The sequence below is a fragment of the Ciona robusta genome, chromosome 7 (assembly GCF_009617815.1).
Source record: "Ciona robusta chromosome 7, ASM961781v2".
Lineage (NCBI taxonomy): Eukaryota > Metazoa > Chordata > Ascidiacea > Phlebobranchia > Cionidae > Ciona > Ciona robusta.
This window is the reverse complement of record NC_143241.1, coordinates 5312879-5335511: the sequence shown is the minus strand read 5'-3', so window position 1 is coordinate 5335511 and position 22633 is coordinate 5312879. Positions and strand designations below refer to the sequence as shown.

Genomic DNA, 22633 nt, shown 5'->3' with positions numbered 1-22633 from the left:
AATATATTAATTTATCGTATAGATAAGGGTTTTTTTGTAGAAGCTTTTCAGGCAAAAATTAAGTCCCATTTGAGAGGTGTTGATAGGGGATGTCTTGAGTGTGTCACATTCGACACTTTACACAGCTGACTTTGCTTTTATCTCAAGTAGGAAATTAAAGGGCGATAATATACTACGATTACCGTTGCCTGCTAATTCAATGGCATTGTGAAGCGGATGACATACGTTCAGACGCAAATACTTTAAATAGCATATGAAGGAATGAATGTATAAATGAATGACTTTCTTTAGTCGCTCATACTTAAACCGCAGTTTTAAATGTAATGTGCCAAATCTGGCTTAAATCCTAAGACCTAAGTCCTCGACAAGGACCTAAGTCACGTGGAATAGACAACAGTAATAAAGGCCAGAATAGTAATCAAGAAAAGTAAAGAAAATACGAAGAGTATCGGTAAATATACAGGCGGGGGATGGAATACATTGCCTACAAAATTAGCTAGACTGTTTAACTATAGTATGATCTTATTAATGTAACTGTATTTAATGTAACGTACTAGGGTGTAATGGTCACGCATTTTGTCCAAAACATTATTTCTATTTCTTTTTTTAATAATAAGCGTGTTTTAACAACTACCGAAGAGACGAAATAAATTTCAATCATTCATATTTTGTAGATTTCAAAACTTTTAGAGATGATAGTTTTGCGTTTACTGGTTATGGGTGCGCTTGCGTATGTGAGCGTGGCAAAAACCCGGTACGATTTATCAGGAGATATAATGCAGGGGTATGACGCTAAAGTACGACCGAGTGACAGCTACAATAACTCGGTAAAAGTCGTGTTTAAGCTTGTGTTTAATCAACTACTAGACGTGGTAAGTAAATTGCTTTGTTGTAAGTATAAAACAGAAACATTTAATTTTTTTTTTTTTTATATGGTAGGGTGGTGAAGATGAGACACATTTTCCTTCCATTTCCTCGTCCCACTTGGTAGTAAACAAAGAACATACAATGAATAATAAAAACCGTATCCTCACGACTGCCATAGAACGTTTTTAAATGTCTAAACACGACTAGGATATTTGGGCATTACATTCTAAAGATGTCCCGTCTTCCCCCACCCTAAAGCCAGTTTTAGTCTTTACGAAATTGATATTATTTAATCGTAAACCATATTATTGTGTGAAAATGCATAAATACAAATATCTGCATGAATAGAAAAATTATTGCTGCCAGGCACATTACATTTGTTTTCTAAAAAAAATCTGGCATTTATTTTGCATACCGACGTTTCGACGTCGGAGTGCCATGCAACAACTGTGCCGCAAAATATATGGTATAGGGTGGGGAAGACGGAACACTTTAAGCACATAATATCCAAACATCCTGATCGCGTTTTAAAGAGTCGTGAGGATACAGTTTAATAATTCTTTAAATGTTCTTTGTTTATTGCCAAGTATGATGAGCAAATAAAATGAAAAACGTGTCCTATCTTCTCCCACCCTACCCTATTTCGCTGCTGATGGTTTACTTTTATTTAAAGCTTTATTTTTAGAGCGAAGTCAACCAAAAAATCGAAACGAAACTGTGGGTTTATCACAAGTGGATGGACCCTCGGTTAAGCTGGGTGCCAGAGGATTACGAAAACCTGGAGTATATATATCTACCTACTACCAACTTGTGGCTGCCGGAGTTGGTTCTGTATAACAAGTGGGTGCAACGGTTGTATATACGCGTGTTTTAGTGCAATTGAAGACTTAGTTGTTTTCTAAATTGATACCATACACTGCAAAAATATAAGACTAGGGTGGGGGAGATGAGACACCTTTTCATTCTGTTTTCTCGTCTGGGTAGTAAACAAATAACATTCAAAGAAATATAAAAACGTATCCTCACCACCATAAGACGCCCTTAAATGTTTAAAACACGATCAGGATATTTGGAACTTATAGTGGTCAATTTTACCCCACAGAAGTATATATAAAAACAAATACCCCAAAAAACTGAAAAGGTATATAAAAAAACTTACAAGTTACATTTATTCATTCTGTCCATGTTATAGCGCCGATGGTGACTTTGCTATTTCTCAATTTACGAAAGCAAAAGTGGATTATACTGGAATGGTAGAATGGAAACCTCCGGCAATTTTTAAAAGCTTCTGCGAGATTATGGTATAAATATTTTTCTGATATTTTGTTTTCTAAATTTTGCTAATCATTTTTTTCATAATTTTTGTTCTTTTAACTTTTTCTACCATTTTTCATCCTTTTTTTTCTTTTAAAATTAAAGCATATTTTTTATGTATACTGATCAAATTGGTCTCTTATAGGTGGCAGAGTTTCCATTTGACACACAAAACTGTACGATGAAAATTGGCCCTTGGTCGCAAGGACAAGATTTACTGGACATGGTAAATTCAGACTGGGAAGTCAAGTAAGTCACGTTTTTGAACTCGTTTTTTAAGGTTTATACGGACTTTTAAAAGCTTCTGCGAGATTATAGTTATTACATACCGTACATCTGTATTGTTTATGAATAAGTTAAAATAACCAGCTTTTCTGTAGTGTTTATAAATAAGTATGTAGTGTTTATAAATAAGTTAAAATATATATAGTATGCAGTGTATAAGCTTAAATCCGAAACGAACTGGAAGGCATGCCAATAATTGAATGCATGGCTGACAATTCAGACAAATGTAAGTAACCACTGGGCTAAGGCGGTTGACGTATCTTGCCCAACAACGCTCACAATTGTGGCGGCTCGAGCCGAGGACCCGTAAACTCTGGACTAAAGACAAGTCCGCTAAAACCACTGTGCTGTATATGAAGATGGCATACCTTTTTAACTCCGATACACTTAACTCATGTTGCATCTTATGTTTTGTTAGAGACCACATGTGCGAGCCCCCAGATGAAACAATGTACGAGGAAAGCGGAGAATGGTTGATTCTTAAAACTGGTTGCTGGAAGCATTACATTAAATACGATTGCTGTCGAGGTATATAACCACATATCTAACTGATCTTAGTGTGTGTTTTCGCAATGGGTTGTATTTGTATTTGTTATCCTGGCAATGACTTTATTTATACATATAGACCAACTATATTTTATACACTTCGTGCTCGGTTACAAGTTACCATGTATTTACACTTATAAAACTTACCAAATTGGTGATATTTTTGGAGCACTATTTCTTAAGTGTATTGTTTTTCTTATGCCATACATTTAACGTACACACGAGTTAGCTTTTTAAACAACTTTAATAAAACAATTTCATTAATTAAACACTAAAGTAACAATCTGCAGGGCCGTACGTGGACATGACTTACTACTTCATATTGCAAAGACGGCCTCTATATCTTGTTATCAACATTCTCTTTCCTACAATGCTGTTTTCGTATCTAACCTGCGCTGTATTCTATCTGCCATCGGACGCTGGCGAAAAAATAACACTCAGTATTTCGCTTCTGCTTTCACTGATTGTGTTCTTGCTCGTTATTGGTAAGACAAGAGAGCATAGCTCTAATGAATGAGCACGCATTATAATAAGCATAATTTTAATTAATCCTTTTACTAGCACTTTAATTAAGCCCTTTTGCCAGTTATTTGTAAGAAAAACTACTGAAAACGATTACTGTAATATAGTATTGGGGATAAGATGGGATACGTTTAGCACATAACGTTCCATCTTTCATAACATTGTTTTTTTTTTAACAATTAACAATGCAATTTTATAATCGTGAGGATACAGTTATATAATTCTTTAAATATTGCCACTACCATAATGTGCTGTGTTTAATTTGTATTCTAATCTAGACGTTTATAGAACATCTTAAAACATTTCTTTCGCATTTAGACATACTATCTTAAATTCTAAAAAGTAATTTGTATTGTTACAGTTGAAGCGATTCCCTCAACCGCTAATGGAGTCCCATTGCTATGCCAGTACATTCTATTTACTATGATATTGGTTTGCCTCTCTATTATGATAACAGTCGGTGTATTGAATGTACATTACCGTGGGCCTGCAACACATGTCATGTCGGATCGGATGAAAAAGGTAACAGGGGTGTATTAGGGTGGGGGAAGACCTTTAGCACGTAATATACAAATATCTTGACCGTGTTTAAACAATTAACAACGGTCTATGGGAGTCGTGAGGATACGATTTTATAAATCTGAGAATGTTCTTCGTTTACTACCTAATGGGATGAAAAAATAGAATAAAAATGTGTCCTATCTTCCCTCATCCTACTATAATTGTGGTATAAATGCGCCAAACCTAACCTAAATCCTAAGACCCATGGCGTGCCATGCTGCTGGACCTATAACCCACATAAAATAGAGCAAGGATATCATTACTGTAAAACCGCTAGCATGCCGCATGTTGTACTATATAATTTATAACCTTTATGATAACCACGTAAATAAGCGGCCCGGGTGTGCAATGGGCAAAATATGGCCTTAATCCAAGGTTCTCGACAACACCCACATAAACACAGAACACATAATAACAAAGATTAGAATCATCAACTACAATACTGTGAGCCAAGAACAGCGATTAAATAAACATTTAAGCAAATAATAAAAATAAAACTTTGGAAATTACGCTTAAGAGTCGAAAAGCCTAGAGATTTTATACTGTCTGACGTGTCCACCGTACAATATGTAACTTTAAACTGTAATAAAAATATATGATTTCCAATACCATTCAAAATGTGAACAAATATTTCAGATATTCATGGTGTGGCTTCCAAAATTCATCTATAGCTCGACAATGAAACGATTGGATCCTTACAAGGAAGAAAAAATGTTGGCTGGCAGACCTCCCAAACCTTACAAAGATATTTCAGGTAAGTGGAAAACGAGTCCAAAACGAGTCCAAAACGAGACGAAGTGTCACTAAAAATAGTTTTTACCTTCTTTAATGTTCGTTCATATTCCTCATTTACAGTAGCGAAGAGAAAAAGATATTTACAGTAGAACAAACAAACGAGTCCAAAATGAGATGTAACATAATTTTTATAATTTTCTTCTTTTTATACCCCTTGTTACAGTAGACCATATATAAGATATAACAACAGTCAGTTGACAATTAACAGACAAAGTATATCAGTCGTTAAAGACACACAATAGAGGTAAAAAAAGCTAAACCGACAAACTCTTGTATTTAAATATAACCATGGCATACTAAAAATAGTAGTAGGCCATGATAGAACCTATTCCAAATAGTTCTATTTAAATAAGCAACTGACAATGCCATTTAAGAAAAATATATATATCTCTTATATACGATTTACTAGACTTAATTTTTGTCTGTTACGTATCTCGTAGCACTGAATCCTTACTGTACCTCTTCATTACACAAAAATCGTCCTGTCATATGAGCACCGAATCAGGGTTATATTAACGGAATTTATTACAGTTACTAATTTAACTGTTATTTTAGATTTATCTGGTCGTTCCCCAAAACCAGACGAACCACATTTAATTGGTAGCGACGTTAAAACAGCTATGGACGGAGTAGATTATGTGTCAGAGTGTTATAAGGACCAACGCGAAGGACAGCAGGTATCATATAGCCTATATGTTACGTATCTAAAAGCTTCCACATATGATACTAATTAAACAAGTGTTTTACGTTTGGTAATTCATGGTTCTGTATTTATATGTTTTACACATATAATACTGCTTAAATAATTGTTTTACGTGGGATAATTTATTCTTTTTGCATAAACATAAATAGCTTTGGTGTTGAAGTAATGGGTGAAATCTGACTTAAATCTTAAATTATCTAGTACCTCACCAACACAGAATAGAAGTATGTTAGAAATGTAGATTATGCTGATATAAAACATATACAGAGGGGATCTATAGTAGGTTAGGGTAAGATGGTTTATGTTTTCTTTCTGTTATCGTTTCAATTGGTAGTACAAATGTACACCCGTATCCCCACGACTCCAAAATAGAAATGTTAATAGTAAAAACGTTAGGAAATGTGGGGTATCTTATGCGTGCTTACGGTAACCATCTTACCCCACATTACTATAACCCTTCGTCTAAATTCAACCGAACACATGTTACAGAACATTTGAATTATTGAAAACGTATATTTTACCTTTTATCCAGAAAGAAGACGAATGGAAATACGTCGCTATGGTGTTGGACCATTTTCTGTTGTATATCTTTATACTGGCTTGCGTGGTTGGCACAGTCGGTATATTTGGCAAGCGGTTGCTTGAATTTATGTCAGAACAAGAGCTTTTTAAAAACCTAGGCAACGAGTGCATTCTGAAATGCCAAAGTGATTAGGCTACTGTAAGACTGTATTTTAGACGGAACGCCATTCCGGAAGATTCATAGCGTATATATTTGGAACCTAACTGCTAACTCAGATTGCAAAAGGTTTAATCGCTGTTATCTAATTCAAGCTACAGTTACTAAAATTCAGCCCTTAGTTACTGACGTTGGTTACTGCATGATATAGCAATTTGTATTAACGCTAAAGTAATGCCAGTTACACATGCATAGTAACTTTTCAAGAATACACTTGGTTTTGGTTGCATAAAATGTACTGCAAATTTGTAAAAAATTATTGGCGTATCTGCTTTTTGGCGCACCAGACTTTACAAGGCGTATGGCAACACAAAACAAACATTATGAAACGGATGTACTGTCTGCCTTTTACATGCAGTCTTGTGCTACCTAAGTATTATATTATATCAAATACGGGTAATACAGCCTTGTACACGGCGTGTTCATTACACTTTTTGTAATAAATGTACAATTTTACTTAAACTATTGTGAATGTGTTTATTTAAAACGCGTGCGGAACCCGAAAACTGTCCAGACATATTTTGCCGCGTGGTTAATGTGCACTGTTTCGACTGGTCTCGATCGCCAGCTCCAGTGGCGCAATCGGTTAGCGCGCCGTACTTATATGACAGTTACGGAGTAATGCGGAGGTTGTGAGTTCGAGCCTCACCTGGAGCACCTTTTTAATTTTCGCTTTCACATTTATTTTTTTGCTCAACGAAGCACTTTTCGACTACTAAGAAGTACTGTAGTATTATTATTTATGCTATATTATGACAATCAGGCTCAAATGCTGCGTATAAAAAACGTCAATCGCATAAAACTTACTGTGTAAACTTTTATCTCGCTATCTAAACGTTAGGATTACAAAATAGTAAGTTTACAAAACTTATAACTATTGAAATTGATTTAATGTTTTTCCAAAACATAAACTACGACTTTAAATTAACTAACTGTAAACAATTGGAAAAAAGTTCTAAAAACTAACTTGCAAGTTACAGCAAAATTACCTACAGATTAGTTAAGCTTTCATAGACTTGTTAAAAACCATTAAACCATTTACAATAAACATATTTATCTGCAGAATGTACAATACTCTTACTACGCTAACATATAATGTTAAACTAGAAAGCTAGACTGCGAAAAACAAATTCTTAAACTGTAGCTCGATACTACACCACATTTCCAATTGAAATTACACCACAAACTAAAACAGCTGAAAGCGTCGGCGCTGATTACAGAACGCGCGGAACTTAAGATCATGGCAATGTACGTTTAAATAAAACTTTAAACTGAGTGAATCCATAATAGAGAAAGAGGAACATCTCCACACCTTTTTGAATACAATATCTAAAGGTAGTTTCAAAATTACTTACTTCATATTACTTTACTTTGAGCAATTAACAAATACAAATGTGCACATTTCATTTATTGCACAATAAATACAGCAATAAAAACATTAGAGACATAGGGGATTAATCATAACATTGCGATAATAACGTACTATAAATTTTTAATCACCTATTTAAGGCAAGTAATCCAAAAAACGTCAACATAAATTCTTAACTAGTTTTTGGATAAAATTTTATAAATAATTCCAATTATACCAAACTGTTACATTGTACACCCCCTTACTGAGTTACGTATATGAAAATAACATTTGCTTCAATAAGCTGTGTATATGGAACAGGTAAGAAGGTCTGCACATGCCCTAATACAAATAAAGCACAGGAAGTATGGCTAACCACTGAACACAAAGCCATGGCAAAAAATTAATACTAGCTGCATCAATCACATTTTCTTGATCCTAATTTGTTGGAACTTTTAGCAGCCCTTTTTTCTTCAAGTTGTTTTTGTCGTAATTTACGTTTTTCTTCTCTTTCCAGTTTCGCACGTTCTGCTTTTGTTAAACCTATCAAAAAATTTTTTAAGCTGTTTAAATGTTCTTAAATCAAAAAAACAGTATGAAGATGTAATTTTAGCACTGCATTTCTGAGATCAGATCTTCTTTTTTTTTATTTTTGACATTGTGGGCATGTGCGTCCTTGGGTAAGACACTTAACAGCAATTACTTCAACCAAGAGTGTTGTTTTATGGGTTGTTTAAATTGCAAACTAAAAAAATCCTCACCCACAAAGTTACATACATGGAAACTCACAAGCGGGCATGAGGTGTATGAAACAGAATACCAGTGTTATAAATAAAGCACCACCATGCAACAAATTACATATAGTACTGTGGGGTAAAGTAAAATACCGTTAGCACCAAAGCCCATATGTCTGGTTTGTATTTCAAATAATTAACAGCACTCTTTTAGAGTCATGAAAAAATGTATTTCTCTGTAAATAATTTTGTTTACTACTGAATGGGACCGGAAAAAGGTGTCCCATCTTACCCCACCCTACTATACAGACAACATAACAACCACCTTCATTAACGTCCGCAGTTTCCCAACCATCTTCCCCCACCCATCGGCTGACCAATCAGATGTCTTCGCTACACTTGGCTTAGCAGCAGTACTTTTTATTTCTTTTGTATTGGGCAGTGGTTTTTGTGGTTTTTGCTGCTTTGGTGTGGCAGGTTTTTTTGTAGTTAAAGTCTAAAATAAAATAATAAAATCAAAAGCCAATCTAAAAAAACAACAAACTTAAAATTGAATCTAAAACAAAACAATAAACTTCAAAATTGAAATAAACTTTATAACATAATAAAACTTAAATCCAGACTGCAAAACAAGACAAAAGTTGTAAAAATTTCAAAAATTAAAACCAAATTTAACAACAACAACTATTTAAAATAAATCACCTTCTTTGGTTTTTCTAAAAATTCACTGAAAAAATCATCTTCTTCAGTTGTTTTTGCTGGTTCTTGTGACCAGTTGTATGAACTTGCAGGGGTAGGTTCATCCTTCTTTGTGGGTTTATTTACTTTGGAACTAAACTTTGGACTTTTCTTCTTATCTGAGGTGAAAACAGTATTGAAGGGATAACTATAGTAGGGTAGGGGGAGATGAGACATTTTTTTTTTTTTTTCTTGCCCCATTTGGTGGTAAACAAGCATTCAAAGAATTATAGAATCGTATTCTTAAAACTCCTATAGACCGTTGTAAATTGTTTAAAACACGATCAGGATATTTGGATATTATGTGCTAAAAGTGTCCCATCATACCCTACGGTACTAAAGTACTGTGGGGTAAGTCTACTATATAACTCTTTAACAACAACATTTTATAAAAATAAAACATAAAAAATGTTACCCATCGTTTCTGCATTGCTCCAAGCATCCTCCCACTCTCCTCCCCACCCATTGTCATTAGGAGCAACATTTTCCTCTTCCTCTTTCTCCTCATTCACATCTCCCCACTCATTGTGATCCCAGGAGTTAAAATTATCTGCTTGAGGTTGGGGTGTTTCCTCATGGGTGGATTTCTATGTAAGAAATGAATACTTAATAATAAATATGCACAAACATCAAAAAAACAAACAAACAAACAAAAGTTTTGGTTGTAAACTAGGGAATAAAAAGAATAAAATCCAATTTTGATTTGTTACATAGGCGTAAAATGTAGAGGTAAACTTTTAAAACAAGGGTGACGCCCACATACTTTAACAAATTCTCCATATTCCATAACTACCTACATCATGCCTAAAGTTAAATACATGATAATGTTATATTTCAAACATGCTTGAATAGTTAACATTATACTACTGGTGTAAATTTAAAGTATGGCTGTTAGGTTACCCTGGATCTTTGCCTAGAAGATACACTTGCTTTCTCACTTGAACTGATCTGTTAAACAAAAAAATCAACTCTGTTTCTTTTTATCCATGCTTGAAAAAAATGACTAATTTTTAAATGTCTAAAATGGCTAATTTTTGCTTTCTTTGAATAAGTCATTCAAAGTAGGAGATTAATACATGCAAAACTAAAGCTGGCTTAATAGGTAGTAGCATTATTACTATACATTATGCATGTAATTTAACTGCTCTTATGATCTACAGTGGTTCTCACCAAATGGTGTACACAGTTTAAAGTTTAATTTATTTTTAATTTAAAAACTAAAAAAGAAATTTTGATTACATAAAATGGTAAAATATATGCATTTCTAAATTGCTTAAAAATATCTTTTGGGTTAATCACAAAAAGGTTGAGAACCACTGTTCTAACAATAACAAGCATTTCCTCTAATTCCAAAATAATCTGTTTCCGATTATTTCTGGTTAGTGGGGCAGCTGAACTAAAGGTGCGCCTTGGTACCTTCGTGCTCGTTGTGTGCAAATCGTGCCATATTTCTTCTTCCATGGCGCGCAACTCAGAAAGCATCACAATTTTTCGTTTTGATTTAGAAACAGTAGGCTTGCGAGGGACAGTCTGGTTATGTTATAATACCCAAAATAAATACATTTAGCATTATGTAGTTAGAAAATAGTTAACCCCCAAATAAATACTTTTAAAATTTTGCGGTTTTATTAAAAAATATTAAACACCCAAATAAATGCATTTAGAATTATGGAGATATGTTAGAAAATGGTTAACACCCAAATAAATACATTTAGCAAGTTGTAGATTTGTTAGAAAATATTTAACACTCTAATAAATACTTTAAGCATTATGCAGATATTTAGAAAATGATAACTGTTAACAACAATACATTAAAACACCATCAGCATTCAAAGCAATAAAGAATATGAATATGTAAATATGAATTTTCTTTCTAAAAATCTGTAGATACTATACAGTACTGCCTGATACAAGAATAAGATTGCTTTTCTATTTTTCGATAATTGTTTTTGCCTGTTGTAGTGAATGTAGTGTTTTTTTAAATAACTATATTTTTTATTATTTTTATTTTTTTAAAAAATTCTTGCAAAAAGTGTATATATATACAACTTTTTTTGTTGTTTATTTTTATTAAAATTCCTGCAAAATATATATATATATAACCTCTTTTTTGTTTTGTTAATTTTTTTTAGAAAATTCTTATAAAAATTATAAACAACTGATCCCAAACCTCAAAATTATCCCATTCTTCATCCTTCCACCCATTAGCATCTTCCCCTGCATCCGGAGCTACATCCTCCATGTATGGATGTTGGTGGGAAGATTGAGGAGCAGGAATGGACTCAACAACCACTGAAAGAGGAGGTTCCTCTGGGATGTTCTGAGGAGCAGGAGTAGGGGCAGTAGGCAGAGCTTAAATAAAAAAGAAATGGAGTAAATTTTTCATAATATTTTTGACTATTTTAAAACTTTGAAATAATGTCACTGATTTTTATTTACACAATTTTACTGTTTTTTCATAAAAAAATATTAAATTTTTATTAAAGTCACTAAGTATTGCTGTGTAAAAAAACGTATTAAAAAAGAAAATACCTTTTCGATAGCTAAATTTAAGAATTTTGGTGTAAGTTTAAATTTAAATATTTTGATCAAACTTTTTGCAAAAATAAAACATCTTTTTTACAAACCAAAAAAGACCTTACTAAAAAAGTCTAACAATATAAAGCAAAATTGACAATACCTTGTGCTTTTGAATCTGGTTTATTGGTTCCAGTGTATAGCTTAGAAGTTATAGATGTCACACCACGTACACCAGTTGTCATCCAACCAGCCCAACCAGTGCTTGCTGTGGTGGATGTGTTGATCATGCCTGCTGTTCTGTCTGTAAGGAGTGATGGTTTAAACAAATGAATGTAAAGGCAAATGATACTGTGGGTGTAAGATAGATAACTTTATCACAAAATATCCCATATAGATATTTCTTTATCTTTTTTTTAACAATTAGCATTGTTAGGATACGGTAAAAACCAAGTTTTAAGCTAAAGTAATTAAATGAAACTATTTATCCTGGCATGACTAAAAAATGACAGTCGTTATTCCATGGGTGTTATATTTAAAACACCTCATACCGGCTTACGAGTCACCACATATACAAGCATATACTGACTTACTCATTTTTTCAGCTTCTTCTGGGTCATCAGATGCTGTTTGAAGTTTTTCGATAAAAACTTGAATTGTTTTAAAGACGTGATCGCGAACCTGTTTATCTTGGTCAACTGTGAGCATGCACAAAGCTGGAAGGGCCTGGGATGGACAGATGTGGAATTATTAAAAAAGTCTAAGAATTGACCAAGTTTGTTATGTATTATTTTTTATATTCTATGTAGGTAAGGTTTTGTAGTGTGGAAAGCTATGGGATTTTAGATTTAGGACAGAGTTTGTGCATTACTTTAATACACAAGGCCCTACAACCCATAAGGAAGTTGTCAGTCACTCATGTAAAAAAAAAGAAAAAAAATCCCCACAAAGTTACATACATGGTAACTTGCAAGCAGGGACAAGGCGTATGATAGATAGCACCCATATTGTAACCAACAACTGCCATTGCCCGCCACACGTTAAGGGTAAATAAGTTACATTCATTCATTTAACAAAGTTTGATAATTTCTATACAGACGCCCCATTCAACAAACCTTCATAGCAGCATCTGCTGTAGTAAAGAATTGCACATTATTACAAAGAGCCAACACACCAGCTATCCTTGCAGCCGGGAAAGGATCTTTCATTGCTCGCATGAATGCTGATGATACCACCTTCTGTCTTGTCTGGAATAAACAATGAATACATATATACAGTGGCACAGCCAGGCAGGTTAAGGGGTCACGACCCCCCCCCCCCTATAAACAGAAAAAAATTAAAAAAAGTAATTAAAAAAAAATGTTTGGGCGATAAAAACCCTCCCTTTATTTTTTTTTTGGCTGCGCCACTTCATATATATATATATATATATATATATATATTACCTTTTGCTGCCAAATAATAAATATACATTGACGAATAGAAAAACAAAAAAACACTGAATAAAATTTGTTTCATGTAAATGCACGTAGAACTGTCTCCCCTGCATTTTTAATTTTTTTTTGTGTCATAAACAATTTTGTGTGTAATAAAATAGAATACTGCAAAGGTGCAAAACCACTAACAAATGGAGCGGCAAGAATAGATAGACGTGCATTCCTATGAAGGAAATCTGCAGTCAACTGTAAGTTTAACATCTAAAATGTAAAAAATCAAACATTTTCAGAGTTTTTTTTCTGAACTTACAACAGGATTAAGGTGAGGAACAATTTTTCCGAGACAAACTGTTGTGTTGGTTCTGATTGGTCCCTGGTCGTCACGTGACTGGAGACGGGCAAAATGCTTCATCAACTCATTGTTGAGATTGTTGTCGTTTAGTTTTGGGGCAAGAAGTAACATCGCCTGAGAGTCAGTTTTTGTAATAAGTTAGTTTTGATGTAGCACTGTAGTGAAAGTGGTTAAAAAACAACTTAATTTATCTCAATAAAATTGTGTTTATGTTAATTTTAACTTGAGGGTTTTGGGTCCCCCATTAAATGGTATTAAATAAACATTTGCCTTTCGTTTTTTATTTTTGAATTCTGAAGTTTTCTAATAATTAATTTAGGTGGTACAAAAACGCTGCATGAACCAAAAATGTGAGTGGACAAACTTTGGAAACCATTGCCTTAAACCCTAAAACACAATTAATTGTGATAGGTAGACTTGTTTCATAACAAGTTTCTGGTTCACGACAAGTTTCTGGTTCACCAAACTCACCTTTACAGATTGTTCTCTAATAGCTGGATTTGTGTCCATGAAACCAGATACCATGTTGGGGAAAACTTGAGAGTTTACCACCTAAAAATGTAGAAAACTTTGTAAATAGGAAAACATATTTTTAAGGGCAAAGCATAATATAAAATGCATGTGTGTTGTGTTATTTAACTTTTGTGGAGGTAGCGCTCCAGTTTTAAATGAAAACCTGTTTTTAAGTATTTATGCGAAGAAGTAAAGCTAAAGTATATTGCAATTATTCGCAATATTAATGAGTGTGTTTGATGTGCCCATTACTGCATTTTAACAATGTTAAAATTATTTTTTAGGAAAACTTAAATTTTGTTTTAAATATAAAAAAAACTCAAATTTAGTTCAAATAAAATAACCTAAATTTTGTTTAAAATAAAAAAAATCAAATTTTGTTTAAAAAAAATAAAAAAAACTTGACACACATGCAGCAAGCCATAAGTGACTTACATCTGGTTGAAGATGTTCAGCAAATAGAGGAAGTTGTCTGAGAAGTAATATTCTCGTAGCTCGGTCAGTTGAAGTAAAAAGTTTGACAACGCACGGCACAATACGAGCCTGGTACTCAGTGTTGTCCAATAATTTTCCAAGCTGCCAGTGTTGCCATGAAAAAAAATGAACACCAAATTAAAACGCAAGGAAAAATTCTTTCAAAGCTTGACATAACGTTTTATTGTAAAAAAGAACTTACCTTAAATTTAAAAAAATAAGAAAATTTAGGAAAATATTTTACCTTTAACTTTTCTTAAAATATTTTAATCTAATATATTAGGGTGGGGGAATATGGGACAGCTTTAGCACATAATATCCAAGTATCCTGATCGTGTTTAAAACAAGTAACACCAGTCTGTGGAAGTCGTAAGGATAAGTTTATATAGTCCTTAGATTTTTTTGTTTACCACCAAATGGGTCAAGAAAATTGATTGAAAAAGTGTCCCATTTTCTCTCACTCTACTCTATTTATGTAAATATTTTATTAACTCTTAACATTAACTCTTAACTTTTAGACAGGTAATAAAAATAATAAAAAAATCAGAAAAAATAGTTTTTAACTTTCTTACCTTGAAGAGAGGGGGTAAAACTGAAGGTCCACCATTACCAAATTGGAAAGCATTTAGTAGCTGTGGTAGAATTTTAAACTTGCAATAATCGCTTGGGAATGTGTCAAGGTGTTTTGTAAGGTCGGTAAAGAAAGCATTCTGCTCGTGAGGGTCTTTAATCTGGAAGAATAAAAAATATTTTAAATATTTGGTATTTCAAACTTTTTTTAATAACTTATTTTAAACTTTATGTTCGAAATAGAAACAAAAAATTATAATTTTTTGGGGGGTTTTGGTTTGTTTTGTAGGGTAGTCTGTAAATAAAATTATTGTTTTCAATCTAGACTAGAATCCAAGGCTTTATTTGGGTGATAGGAAAAGTAAATATGATGCCTCAAAAAAATATTAAATCATTTAATTACACAAAAAATGTCAAATCTGGTCTAAAAAAAATAAAATTGCACAAATTTCTAAGCTGTTCTAGAACTCTTAAAAGTATTTTTTAAACCAATAATATTAACATAGAAAAATGTAGAACAACATTAAAAGAAAAGAGTGACAAATCTTTACCTGAATTTCCACTAGAAAAAGATTGGTTTGTACAAAGTAGTTTGCCATAAAACAGTTGGGCTGTTTACAATTTTCCAAGAACTTATCGGGACTTGGTCGAGAGGCAGGGTTCGCCGATACAAGTTCACAATAATGGCGGACAAGAGATTTTGGGACCTGTATGATGGATATTACTGAGTTAGTCCAAACCTTAGTTATGTGCATAAGAGAAGTGCTGTTTTAGAATTTTGGAAATTGAAAATTGGAATTGTAAAGTATTTTTATTCACGGCATAGTAATTGGGTTTAAACAATAAAAAAAATCTTCACATTTGGGACACCATTTTTGGGACACAATAAAAAAAATGTTCGCATTCGGGACACCATTTTTGGGACACAATAAGAAAAATGTTCATATTCGGGACACCATTTTTGGGACACAATAAAAAAATGTTCACATTTGGGACACCATTTTTGGGACACAAAAATTGTTATTAATATGAAAAAAATATATATACTTAATTATTAAATGAGAAAAAATATAGAACCTCTGGTCTAGAAAAGGATCAAGTTTGCTTGAAGCCTTAGAATAAAACAGTAGGTCTAGTGATTATTAAAGAACTAAACTGTCACCTTTCCTATAACTTTCAAGGAAGAAGTTCTTGGTAATTTTCCGTTAAATACTTCCCATATTAAGCAACCAAGACCCCACATATCTGCTGACCTGTCATTTAAAAAAAAAAAATTTAAACAGTAAAAAAAATATATTTTTTGTTAAAAACAAATAAAGAGAAAAACATAAAATATGCCATCAATTAAACAAAATTTTGATTAAATAGCAAAAAATAAAGGAAAATAATTTAAATAGAAATAGTGTGGGCAATTTTGCCATAAGGTTTTAATAAAATCTTTAATTCTTACTTTATTTAGTAAGGATCTGGTGCTACAAAAAAGTAACAGACAAAAATCGACGAAAACGTAACGGACAAAAAATGCAAAGCAATTGATAATTTTATTCACCATTTATTTGATTTTTTCATTCTGCTGCTAGACATGTTTTTTTCAGGAGGGTCATATTTTTCTAAAGCTGGCAACATTTTGATTGGAGGGTAGTTACTGCCTTCACCTGATGCCGGGTACATGTAGTCTACACCGCCTATGTGGAAAACAAAAGACAAAATTTATTTAAACTGTTACTGCACACTTGCACAATGGGTCAATTGAAAATGATGTCAAAAATGAAAAATTTTGTACAGTTAAATCTTTTCATGAATGTAAAGGTTTATAAATATGTTAACATAGAAATAGAGAAATGCCAAAACAGAAAAATGTATAAAAAATTTTTAAAGTAAAACATTTTTGCAATTTTTGATATAAAATAGTAAAATTATTAAAACGAAATAATTTTTTTAATAAATCAAAAGCACTTGTTCATTTTTGTACAAACAACGTGGAATTATTAAAATAAACTAAAATTTAAAACCACGTACCTAACTTCCATTCACCAGCTGCATCAACGAACATAGATGACATACATACATTGTTGTGAATCAAGTTTACCGAGTTTAATAAAAAACTCACACCTTTCTGTAAAAAATATAGTTCGATTTTAGTAATTGTTACCCTTTCTTTTATAAATGGAAGCCTATTTTTTTACCATAAAAACAAAAATAGTAAACATAAATCAGTTATTGGTATAGGGTTCTAGGGTTGCACACAGATTACATAAATAACATTTATGACAATGTTCATTTAAATATAAAGATAGTTTAAGAATGGCATAAAAATAAGAATGGGACTATATGAGGCTCTAAAAAGATTTAAAATTGCACAAAACTTAATATACAGTAGGCCTACTGTGGGGGAAGATGGGACATCTTTAGTATACAATATCTAAATATCTTGATTATGTTTTAAACAATAAACAAGGGTCAATAGGAGTTGTGGGGATAGGGATACAGTTATATAATTCTTAGAATGTTCCTTGTTTACTACCAAATGGGTCGAAAAATAGAACAAAGGGGTTCCATCTTTCCCCACTCCACTATATATACCTCTAGAACAATCTCCTTAGTTTTTAGCATTTTTAATTGGAAGTTTTAAAACAAAGACAAGTTACGGCATTCTACGTGATTTGGGATACAAACTTTACTGTTAGACCATTTATTTTAAATTTCAAACATTTTCACGTTACTAAAACATACCACAATTTGGTGTAACCCCCAAGATATAGCCAACTCATTAATATTTCCATTTTGTGAAGCTTCTTTTAAATGAAGTTCAAGAGGCTTGATTGGTTCAGTGACAACATAGATACACTTGTCTGTTTCCAGGCTGGAAAAATACAAGGAAACTTTATCATTTTTAAATATCACTGTATTGAACTTTATTAAGATTATAAGTAGGTTTTAACAACTGTTTTTTGTGGCTATATCCTGTCTTTTCGTTTAAAAAATTTCTAAATCTTCACTACTGTAATTGAAAATAGAAACAAAGTTATTATTACTATAAGTAGGAAAAATATATTTTACTGTTTTTTTTTAAAAAAAAACTTGGTATATGGATTATATATTAAATATTTAATTATACGAAATTTGAATAAACAGAATTTATTTTGTCTCTTCCGTCACGATAACGAAGATCGGGAAAGTTTACAAAAGTGGAACAACAAGTAGTAACGGTAAAACAACAGTTGTTAAAACACGCTTATAGTTAAACAGAAAAAAAAATTATAAGGAAAACTGAGTTAGGTAATAGGCGTTTTGTACCTGTCGATAAACGTTAATACATTTGGATGACGCAATGTCTTCAATCGCTTTGCAGATGCTTGCACAGTTTGTTTCACAGTTTCATTACTTGATGTGACGTCGAACATAAAAACTGAAACAGGTTGTCCATTGCTCTGCAATAAATTTAAAGTATTTCTGGTAAAGAAACATTCACAATTTATTAGCTGTAAAAAAGACAGACAAAATGTAAGCATTGGGCCATCTTTAAGTTTGTGTGTAATTCCAGTCTGCAGAATACAGCAGTTCATGATGAGATCTGGCATGTGAAAGACGGGTATTTTTGGCGTGCACAGGCTACCATTAAAAAGTCGCCGTGCAAAGCTTGTACATTTCTAAGTCACATTAAGAAATCCTACTTAGTTTAGTACATACACAGTTTATTGTTTAATTATTTGGTGTGTGAGTGTAACCGTGTGTGACAAATTATAGGGTGCAAAACCAGAGGATTGTAAACAAAAATGGCCGAGCTATGTGCCATACTCTGCATATTAGGTGTAATAGATGCATTTTAGAATAAAAGTTTGAAATCATAATTTCTTTTTTTAAACGAACAGACACCAATGAGTTGCATAGGCCATACTAATTAAAAACATAATCCAAAAATTGACTACTTCACAGCAGCGTTTGTATAAGGAATAACCTGCCACCATAGGCTAAACAAATGTGAAAACTTTACAGGTATCTTACCTTTTGTTTTCCATGGTGTAATGCCCATACCGAATCTTCTGTCCCCACCCCTTCAACACGTTCACCAACCTCGTATGGAAATCCTTTTGCAGGATCTCGTGAAAAAAATGACCACATGCCTTTTACAGATCGTTTTTACGCCTAATTCCCAAGATTTTTTCACAAAACCCAGCTATAACGACAACAGCTATACTGTGGCTTACTCTTGTATTAACAGTAGAAACGTAAAACGGTTTTATTCTCCTTCAAAATTTGTGTTAGACTTAAGAAAATTTATTGTTTACGTGTTCTATGCAACGAAGCACTGTAATCTCAGTGATGCCGTTAAAAATTCTGTAACTTTTATTTTTTGACGAATGTACAAGTAATTTTTATAGGTCAGAAATGATAATACAACTTTTAATATTAAACATTTAAAATACAACTTTATTTCACTTTGATCGTAGTAAAAACACGCTAATAGTGTATAAGTCAATAAATTTAAAATACATCTGAAAACACTGGAAAATCAGCTGGGTTCTGTACAGTTCTTAAAATACAAGTTTGGCAACCTAATGTACATTTGATCAAGTAAGTTGTACCCAAAATGGTAAAATACAATTGTTAGATTAAATACAATTACATCAAAGACGCTCATGATACTGATGGCCTGGTTGCTTCAGATGGAAAAGACATTGACGTCGTTTTCATAGTTCGAGTGCTGAAAGCGCTCGATCTCCTGCGTTCGTTTACATTATTGACACATCGGTTGTAAAAGTCGATACATTTCAGGATTCCAAGTGCGCCAGCAAGGCCTTTATAGTTTCGTTTCGCTTCTTTTCTGAAGTCTTCGTTTCTTGCGCTATAGATCAAAAAATTCCACAAGCTATTTAACATCAAAATAATTGATGCAACCAACTCAAACGAAGTGAACGCTAGCGCGCTCGAAAGACTCAACGACTCGGGCCTGGAGTAAGCTATACCGCTAGCCAATTCTGCCGCAAGAATAGATACGAATACCGGCAAAAGGCTGACGGAAAATGCTCCGACCATTAAGAGCAGAACTTTATTCAGCTTCTGTTCTCGACCTTTGTTGTTCTGTCTTCTTGATGTCATTTTGCGCCGTTTTTTATTATGCTGCTTGGCTACGAACCAAGTTGCTCCGACTAGCAGCCATACCACCAGTAGTGGAAAGGCAATAGCTATTCCGTACAACACCAACGCTAAACTACCGACGAAACCGACCAGTAAACCAGATATGATATCATATTTGCCGACTCCAGGCACGATAATAGGTAGCAGGCCAAATAGAGAGCAACCGAGCCACACAACGCATATACCGATAACTGATTTACGTATAGTATTTTCGTTTTTATGGTAAATAGGCTTCCATATTGCTATTAAGCGGTCGTAGCTCGCTAGCATTAGCGTGTATACCGACACAGAGATGCTGACAGTGGTAACGAATCCCACGCATGATAAATACTCACTCGGGACCGCGCTACGCAAAGTGTGCGTCGGATCCGTACCGGTACAGTTAGTTTGTCTGTTTATGGGAGTTAATATCAACGCTCTATGGCCGAAAATGTTCAGATAAATTGTCACAATCGAAGCTGGAAAGACGAAGAGTCCGACCAGCAGATCAGCGATGGCCATAGACAGTTTATATACTGTCTGGGTGCTCCAGGGTTTTCGGCTCCGGCAAAAAACAACAATGACTGTAGCGTTCGCCAAAACAATTACAACGGCTAGTATACCACAAACGGCCATAATGACGTAGGTTCCAGAGCGGCAACTGTTAGAGTGTGAATAAAATTTGAAACGTCTTGCAACACAGTGTACTGAAAAAAATTCTTAGAACGTAATCGTTAAGACGTCATAATACGTGACGGTACATTAGGATATTCTAATCTATTACACCAAATTATATTACCAGGAAACAAAACGTGACATAACCATAACACGAATTCTGTCACTGGACTTTTCAACCAAACGTATATAAACACTACATTAAGTTACTTTTTACATATGGTCATATTTAAACACTTTTAAAATGTACTTAAAGTAATTGTTCATGTCCTAACCTTGTTGGCAAGCATGACCCGATTGAAACTTTTAAAACTTGATACGTTTCAACGTCAAACCCGCACCATACAATCCCACAGAACGGGACTCCAAAAGAGTTGATTTCCACAAAACTTTGGCTAGATTCATACTGCATGATTTGCTGGATTGGACTTGGCAAGGCCGTTGCATTGTAAGGACTGGTGGGCACTGAAGAGAGCATTGATATGAGTTATTTAAAATGGCAAAAATGCAGTTTTATTACCGTTTCGCTAACACTTTGGTAATGTATTTTGCTGTATGGCAACGGTATTTTTTTGTGAATTTGGACAAACTTCAATCATGCAGTGCTTAGATAATGTTAGAGGTTATAGTTCTGGGGAGAGACAGGACCTTTAGCACATAACCATTCAAATATCTTGAACGTGTTTTATAAAAAAAAAACAATTAACAAATTTTTATAGGGTAGTCGTGAGGATACGGTTTTATAATTTCTTGGATTTTCTTTTTTTACTACCAAATGGGGTGATATAAAATAGAATGAAATGTGTCCCATCTCCCCCCACCCCACCATATACAGTTAAAACGTTAGATATGACATGCGGCGGTGTACTTATGTCGAAAAATAGATCCTGTCATTTGCCCTACTGTTTATAAGTCACGGCAATTTGAACTGTCCAAAACCGCCTAAATTTAAAGGGCATCAAAACAGTAGCGGCCCGGGGGTAAAGAGCTTCAATTTCAATGACTCAAAAGGGCAGCATGCGAAGCATCACGCATTTTACTGGTAAAGTTTTAATTAAATAGCTAACGCGCTATTTCTGTTTAAAAATAGATATTCTTACCCGAAATACCAAGCGTACTATAAGTGCGAAAGAGCAGGGATATATTTTATCCTTGGCGTGTCATAACTAAACTCGTTTATATTTGTCTTAGCTATTATATAGCAAATGACCTTCGTTGGCCCAGTAAATGGTATCGAGATTTAAAACACTATTTGTTGTTGTTTTTATTTATGTACAAAAAGCAGGAAAATAACAAGAAACGACATCCTATAAAATTTTACCTGATAAATTGCTGGTTTGGTTCTCAAATTGCTCGGGCTCACAAAAGCGTAAATACACCGATGACGAGAATTCGTCCACACTAAAATATCGCTTTGAGCATTCAATTTGAAACTGCTCGCAATTCCAAGTCTTTAGACTCTCCAAGTACCCAGTCAACTTGCGATAACTGTACAGCCAATTCTGTCTGTAATCAACACGCAGTGCCTCGCAGCATGTCGCGTTAGTTTCTACACTAGTATTCCAACTTTGCGACGCGGATACTTCACTAATTAGAAGCGCAATTAAAATATACAACGCATGAAACACCATCGTGCCGAATTCTGACCGGAAAACTGCAGGCAGACTGGCCAAGCTTGCAGTCGTGATGAAAACTCTCGTACGCCACTCTGCGGAAGTATTAAATAGCAAAACACAGTGATATGCCAGACTGAAAACGTTGTTTTTGTTTGATTTCGAAATCCGCCTGTCCTGTTTTGCAGCAAATGACTTTAAAAGGTGAGCCAT

The 22633-nt window shown here is 33.6% G+C and overlaps 3 protein-coding genes and 1 non-coding gene across 6 annotated transcripts; 2 read left to right on the top strand and 2 right to left on the bottom strand.

Moving 5' to 3' along the window:
- Positions 1-654: 654 nt before the first annotated feature.
- Positions 655-6794, top strand: LOC149734103 (acetylcholine receptor subunit alpha-1-A-like). Its single transcript, XM_089881565.1, has 10 exons — positions 655-872; positions 1553-1707; positions 2060-2168; positions 2327-2430; positions 2885-2994; positions 3303-3497; positions 3896-4056; positions 4732-4849; positions 5446-5567; positions 6126-6794. The coding sequence occupies exons 1-10, from the start codon at positions 693-695 to the stop codon at positions 6306-6308; spliced, it is 1437 nt and encodes a 478-aa protein (XP_089737691.1). The 5' UTR covers positions 655-692; the 3' UTR covers positions 6309-6794.
- A 105-nt stretch (positions 6795-6899) lies between these two features.
- Positions 6900-6989, top strand: Trnai-uau (transfer RNA isoleucine (anticodon UAU)). The gene is given in 2 exon segments: positions 6900-6937; positions 6954-6989. It is a non-coding gene; the product is annotated as a tRNA-Ile (tRNA).
- Positions 6990-7725: 736 nt separating this feature from the next.
- Positions 7726-19285, bottom strand: LOC149734101 (N-terminal kinase-like protein). 3 transcript variants are annotated; one of them, XM_089881518.1, is made up of 21 exons: positions 19020-19285; positions 18312-18445; positions 17748-17877; positions 17034-17130; positions 16564-16699; positions 16177-16267; positions 15566-15721; positions 15017-15175; positions 14406-14546; positions 13929-14009; positions 13416-13571; positions 12785-12916; positions 12263-12395; positions 11833-11973; positions 11323-11504; positions 10569-10682; positions 10053-10100; positions 9568-9739; positions 9117-9271; positions 8740-8910; positions 7726-8223 (listed from the first exon to the last, which is right to left on the bottom strand). In XM_089881518.1, the coding sequence occupies exons 1-21, from the start codon at positions 19134-19136 to the stop codon at positions 8218-8220; spliced, it is 2652 nt and encodes an 883-aa protein (XP_089737644.1). In that variant the 5' UTR covers positions 19137-19285; the 3' UTR covers positions 7726-8217. The 3 variants fall into 3 exon arrangements, with proteins under 3 accessions (XP_089737644.1, XP_089737645.1, XP_089737646.1); XM_089881519.1 differs by lacking the exon at positions 10053-10100; XM_089881520.1 differs by lacking the exons at positions 10053-10100; positions 10569-10682.
- Positions 19286-19291: 6 nt separating this feature from the next.
- On the bottom strand, positions 19292-22633 carry LOC149734100 (uncharacterized). The gene is made up of 3 exons (XM_089881541.1): positions 22129-22633; positions 21083-21272; positions 19292-20793 (listed from the first exon to the last, which is right to left on the bottom strand). The coding sequence occupies exons 1-3, from the start codon at positions 22631-22633 to the stop codon at positions 19653-19655; spliced, it is 1836 nt and encodes a 611-aa protein (XP_089737667.1). The 3' UTR covers positions 19292-19652.

Coding starts and splice junctions, on each gene's coding strand:
- LOC149734100 (XM_089881541.1), bottom strand. CDS start 22,633: ATGGCTCACCTTTTAAAGTCATTTGCTGCAAAACAGGACAGGCGGATT. Junction 21,273..22,128: donor CCAAACCAGCAATTTATCAG/GTAAAATTTTAT, acceptor TGCTCTCTTCAG/TGCCCACCAGTCCTTACAAT. Junction 20,794..21,082: donor GGGTCATGCTTGCCAACAAG/GTTAGGACATGA, acceptor ACACTCTAACAG/TTGCCGCTCTGGAACCTACG.
- LOC149734101 (XM_089881518.1), bottom strand. CDS start 19,136: ATGTGGTCATTTTTTTCACGAGATCCTGCAAAAGGATTTCCATACGAG. Junction 13,572..13,928: donor TTAGAGAACAATCTGTAAAG/GTGAGTTTGGTG, acceptor ACTGACTCTCAG/GCGATGTTACTTCTTGCCCC. Junction 10,101..10,568: donor TGCACACAACGAGCACGAAG/GTACCAAGGCGC, acceptor TTTGTTTAACAG/ATCAGTTCAAGTGAGAAAGC.
- LOC149734103 (XM_089881565.1), top strand. CDS start 693: ATGATAGTTTTGCGTTTACTGGTTATGGGTGCGCTTGCGTATGTGAGC. Junction 2,169..2,326: donor AAAGCTTCTGCGAGATTATG/GTATAAATATTT, acceptor GGTCTCTTATAG/GTGGCAGAGTTTCCATTTGA. Junction 4,057..4,731: donor TGTCGGATCGGATGAAAAAG/GTAACAGGGGTG, acceptor CAAATATTTCAG/ATATTCATGGTGTGGCTTCC.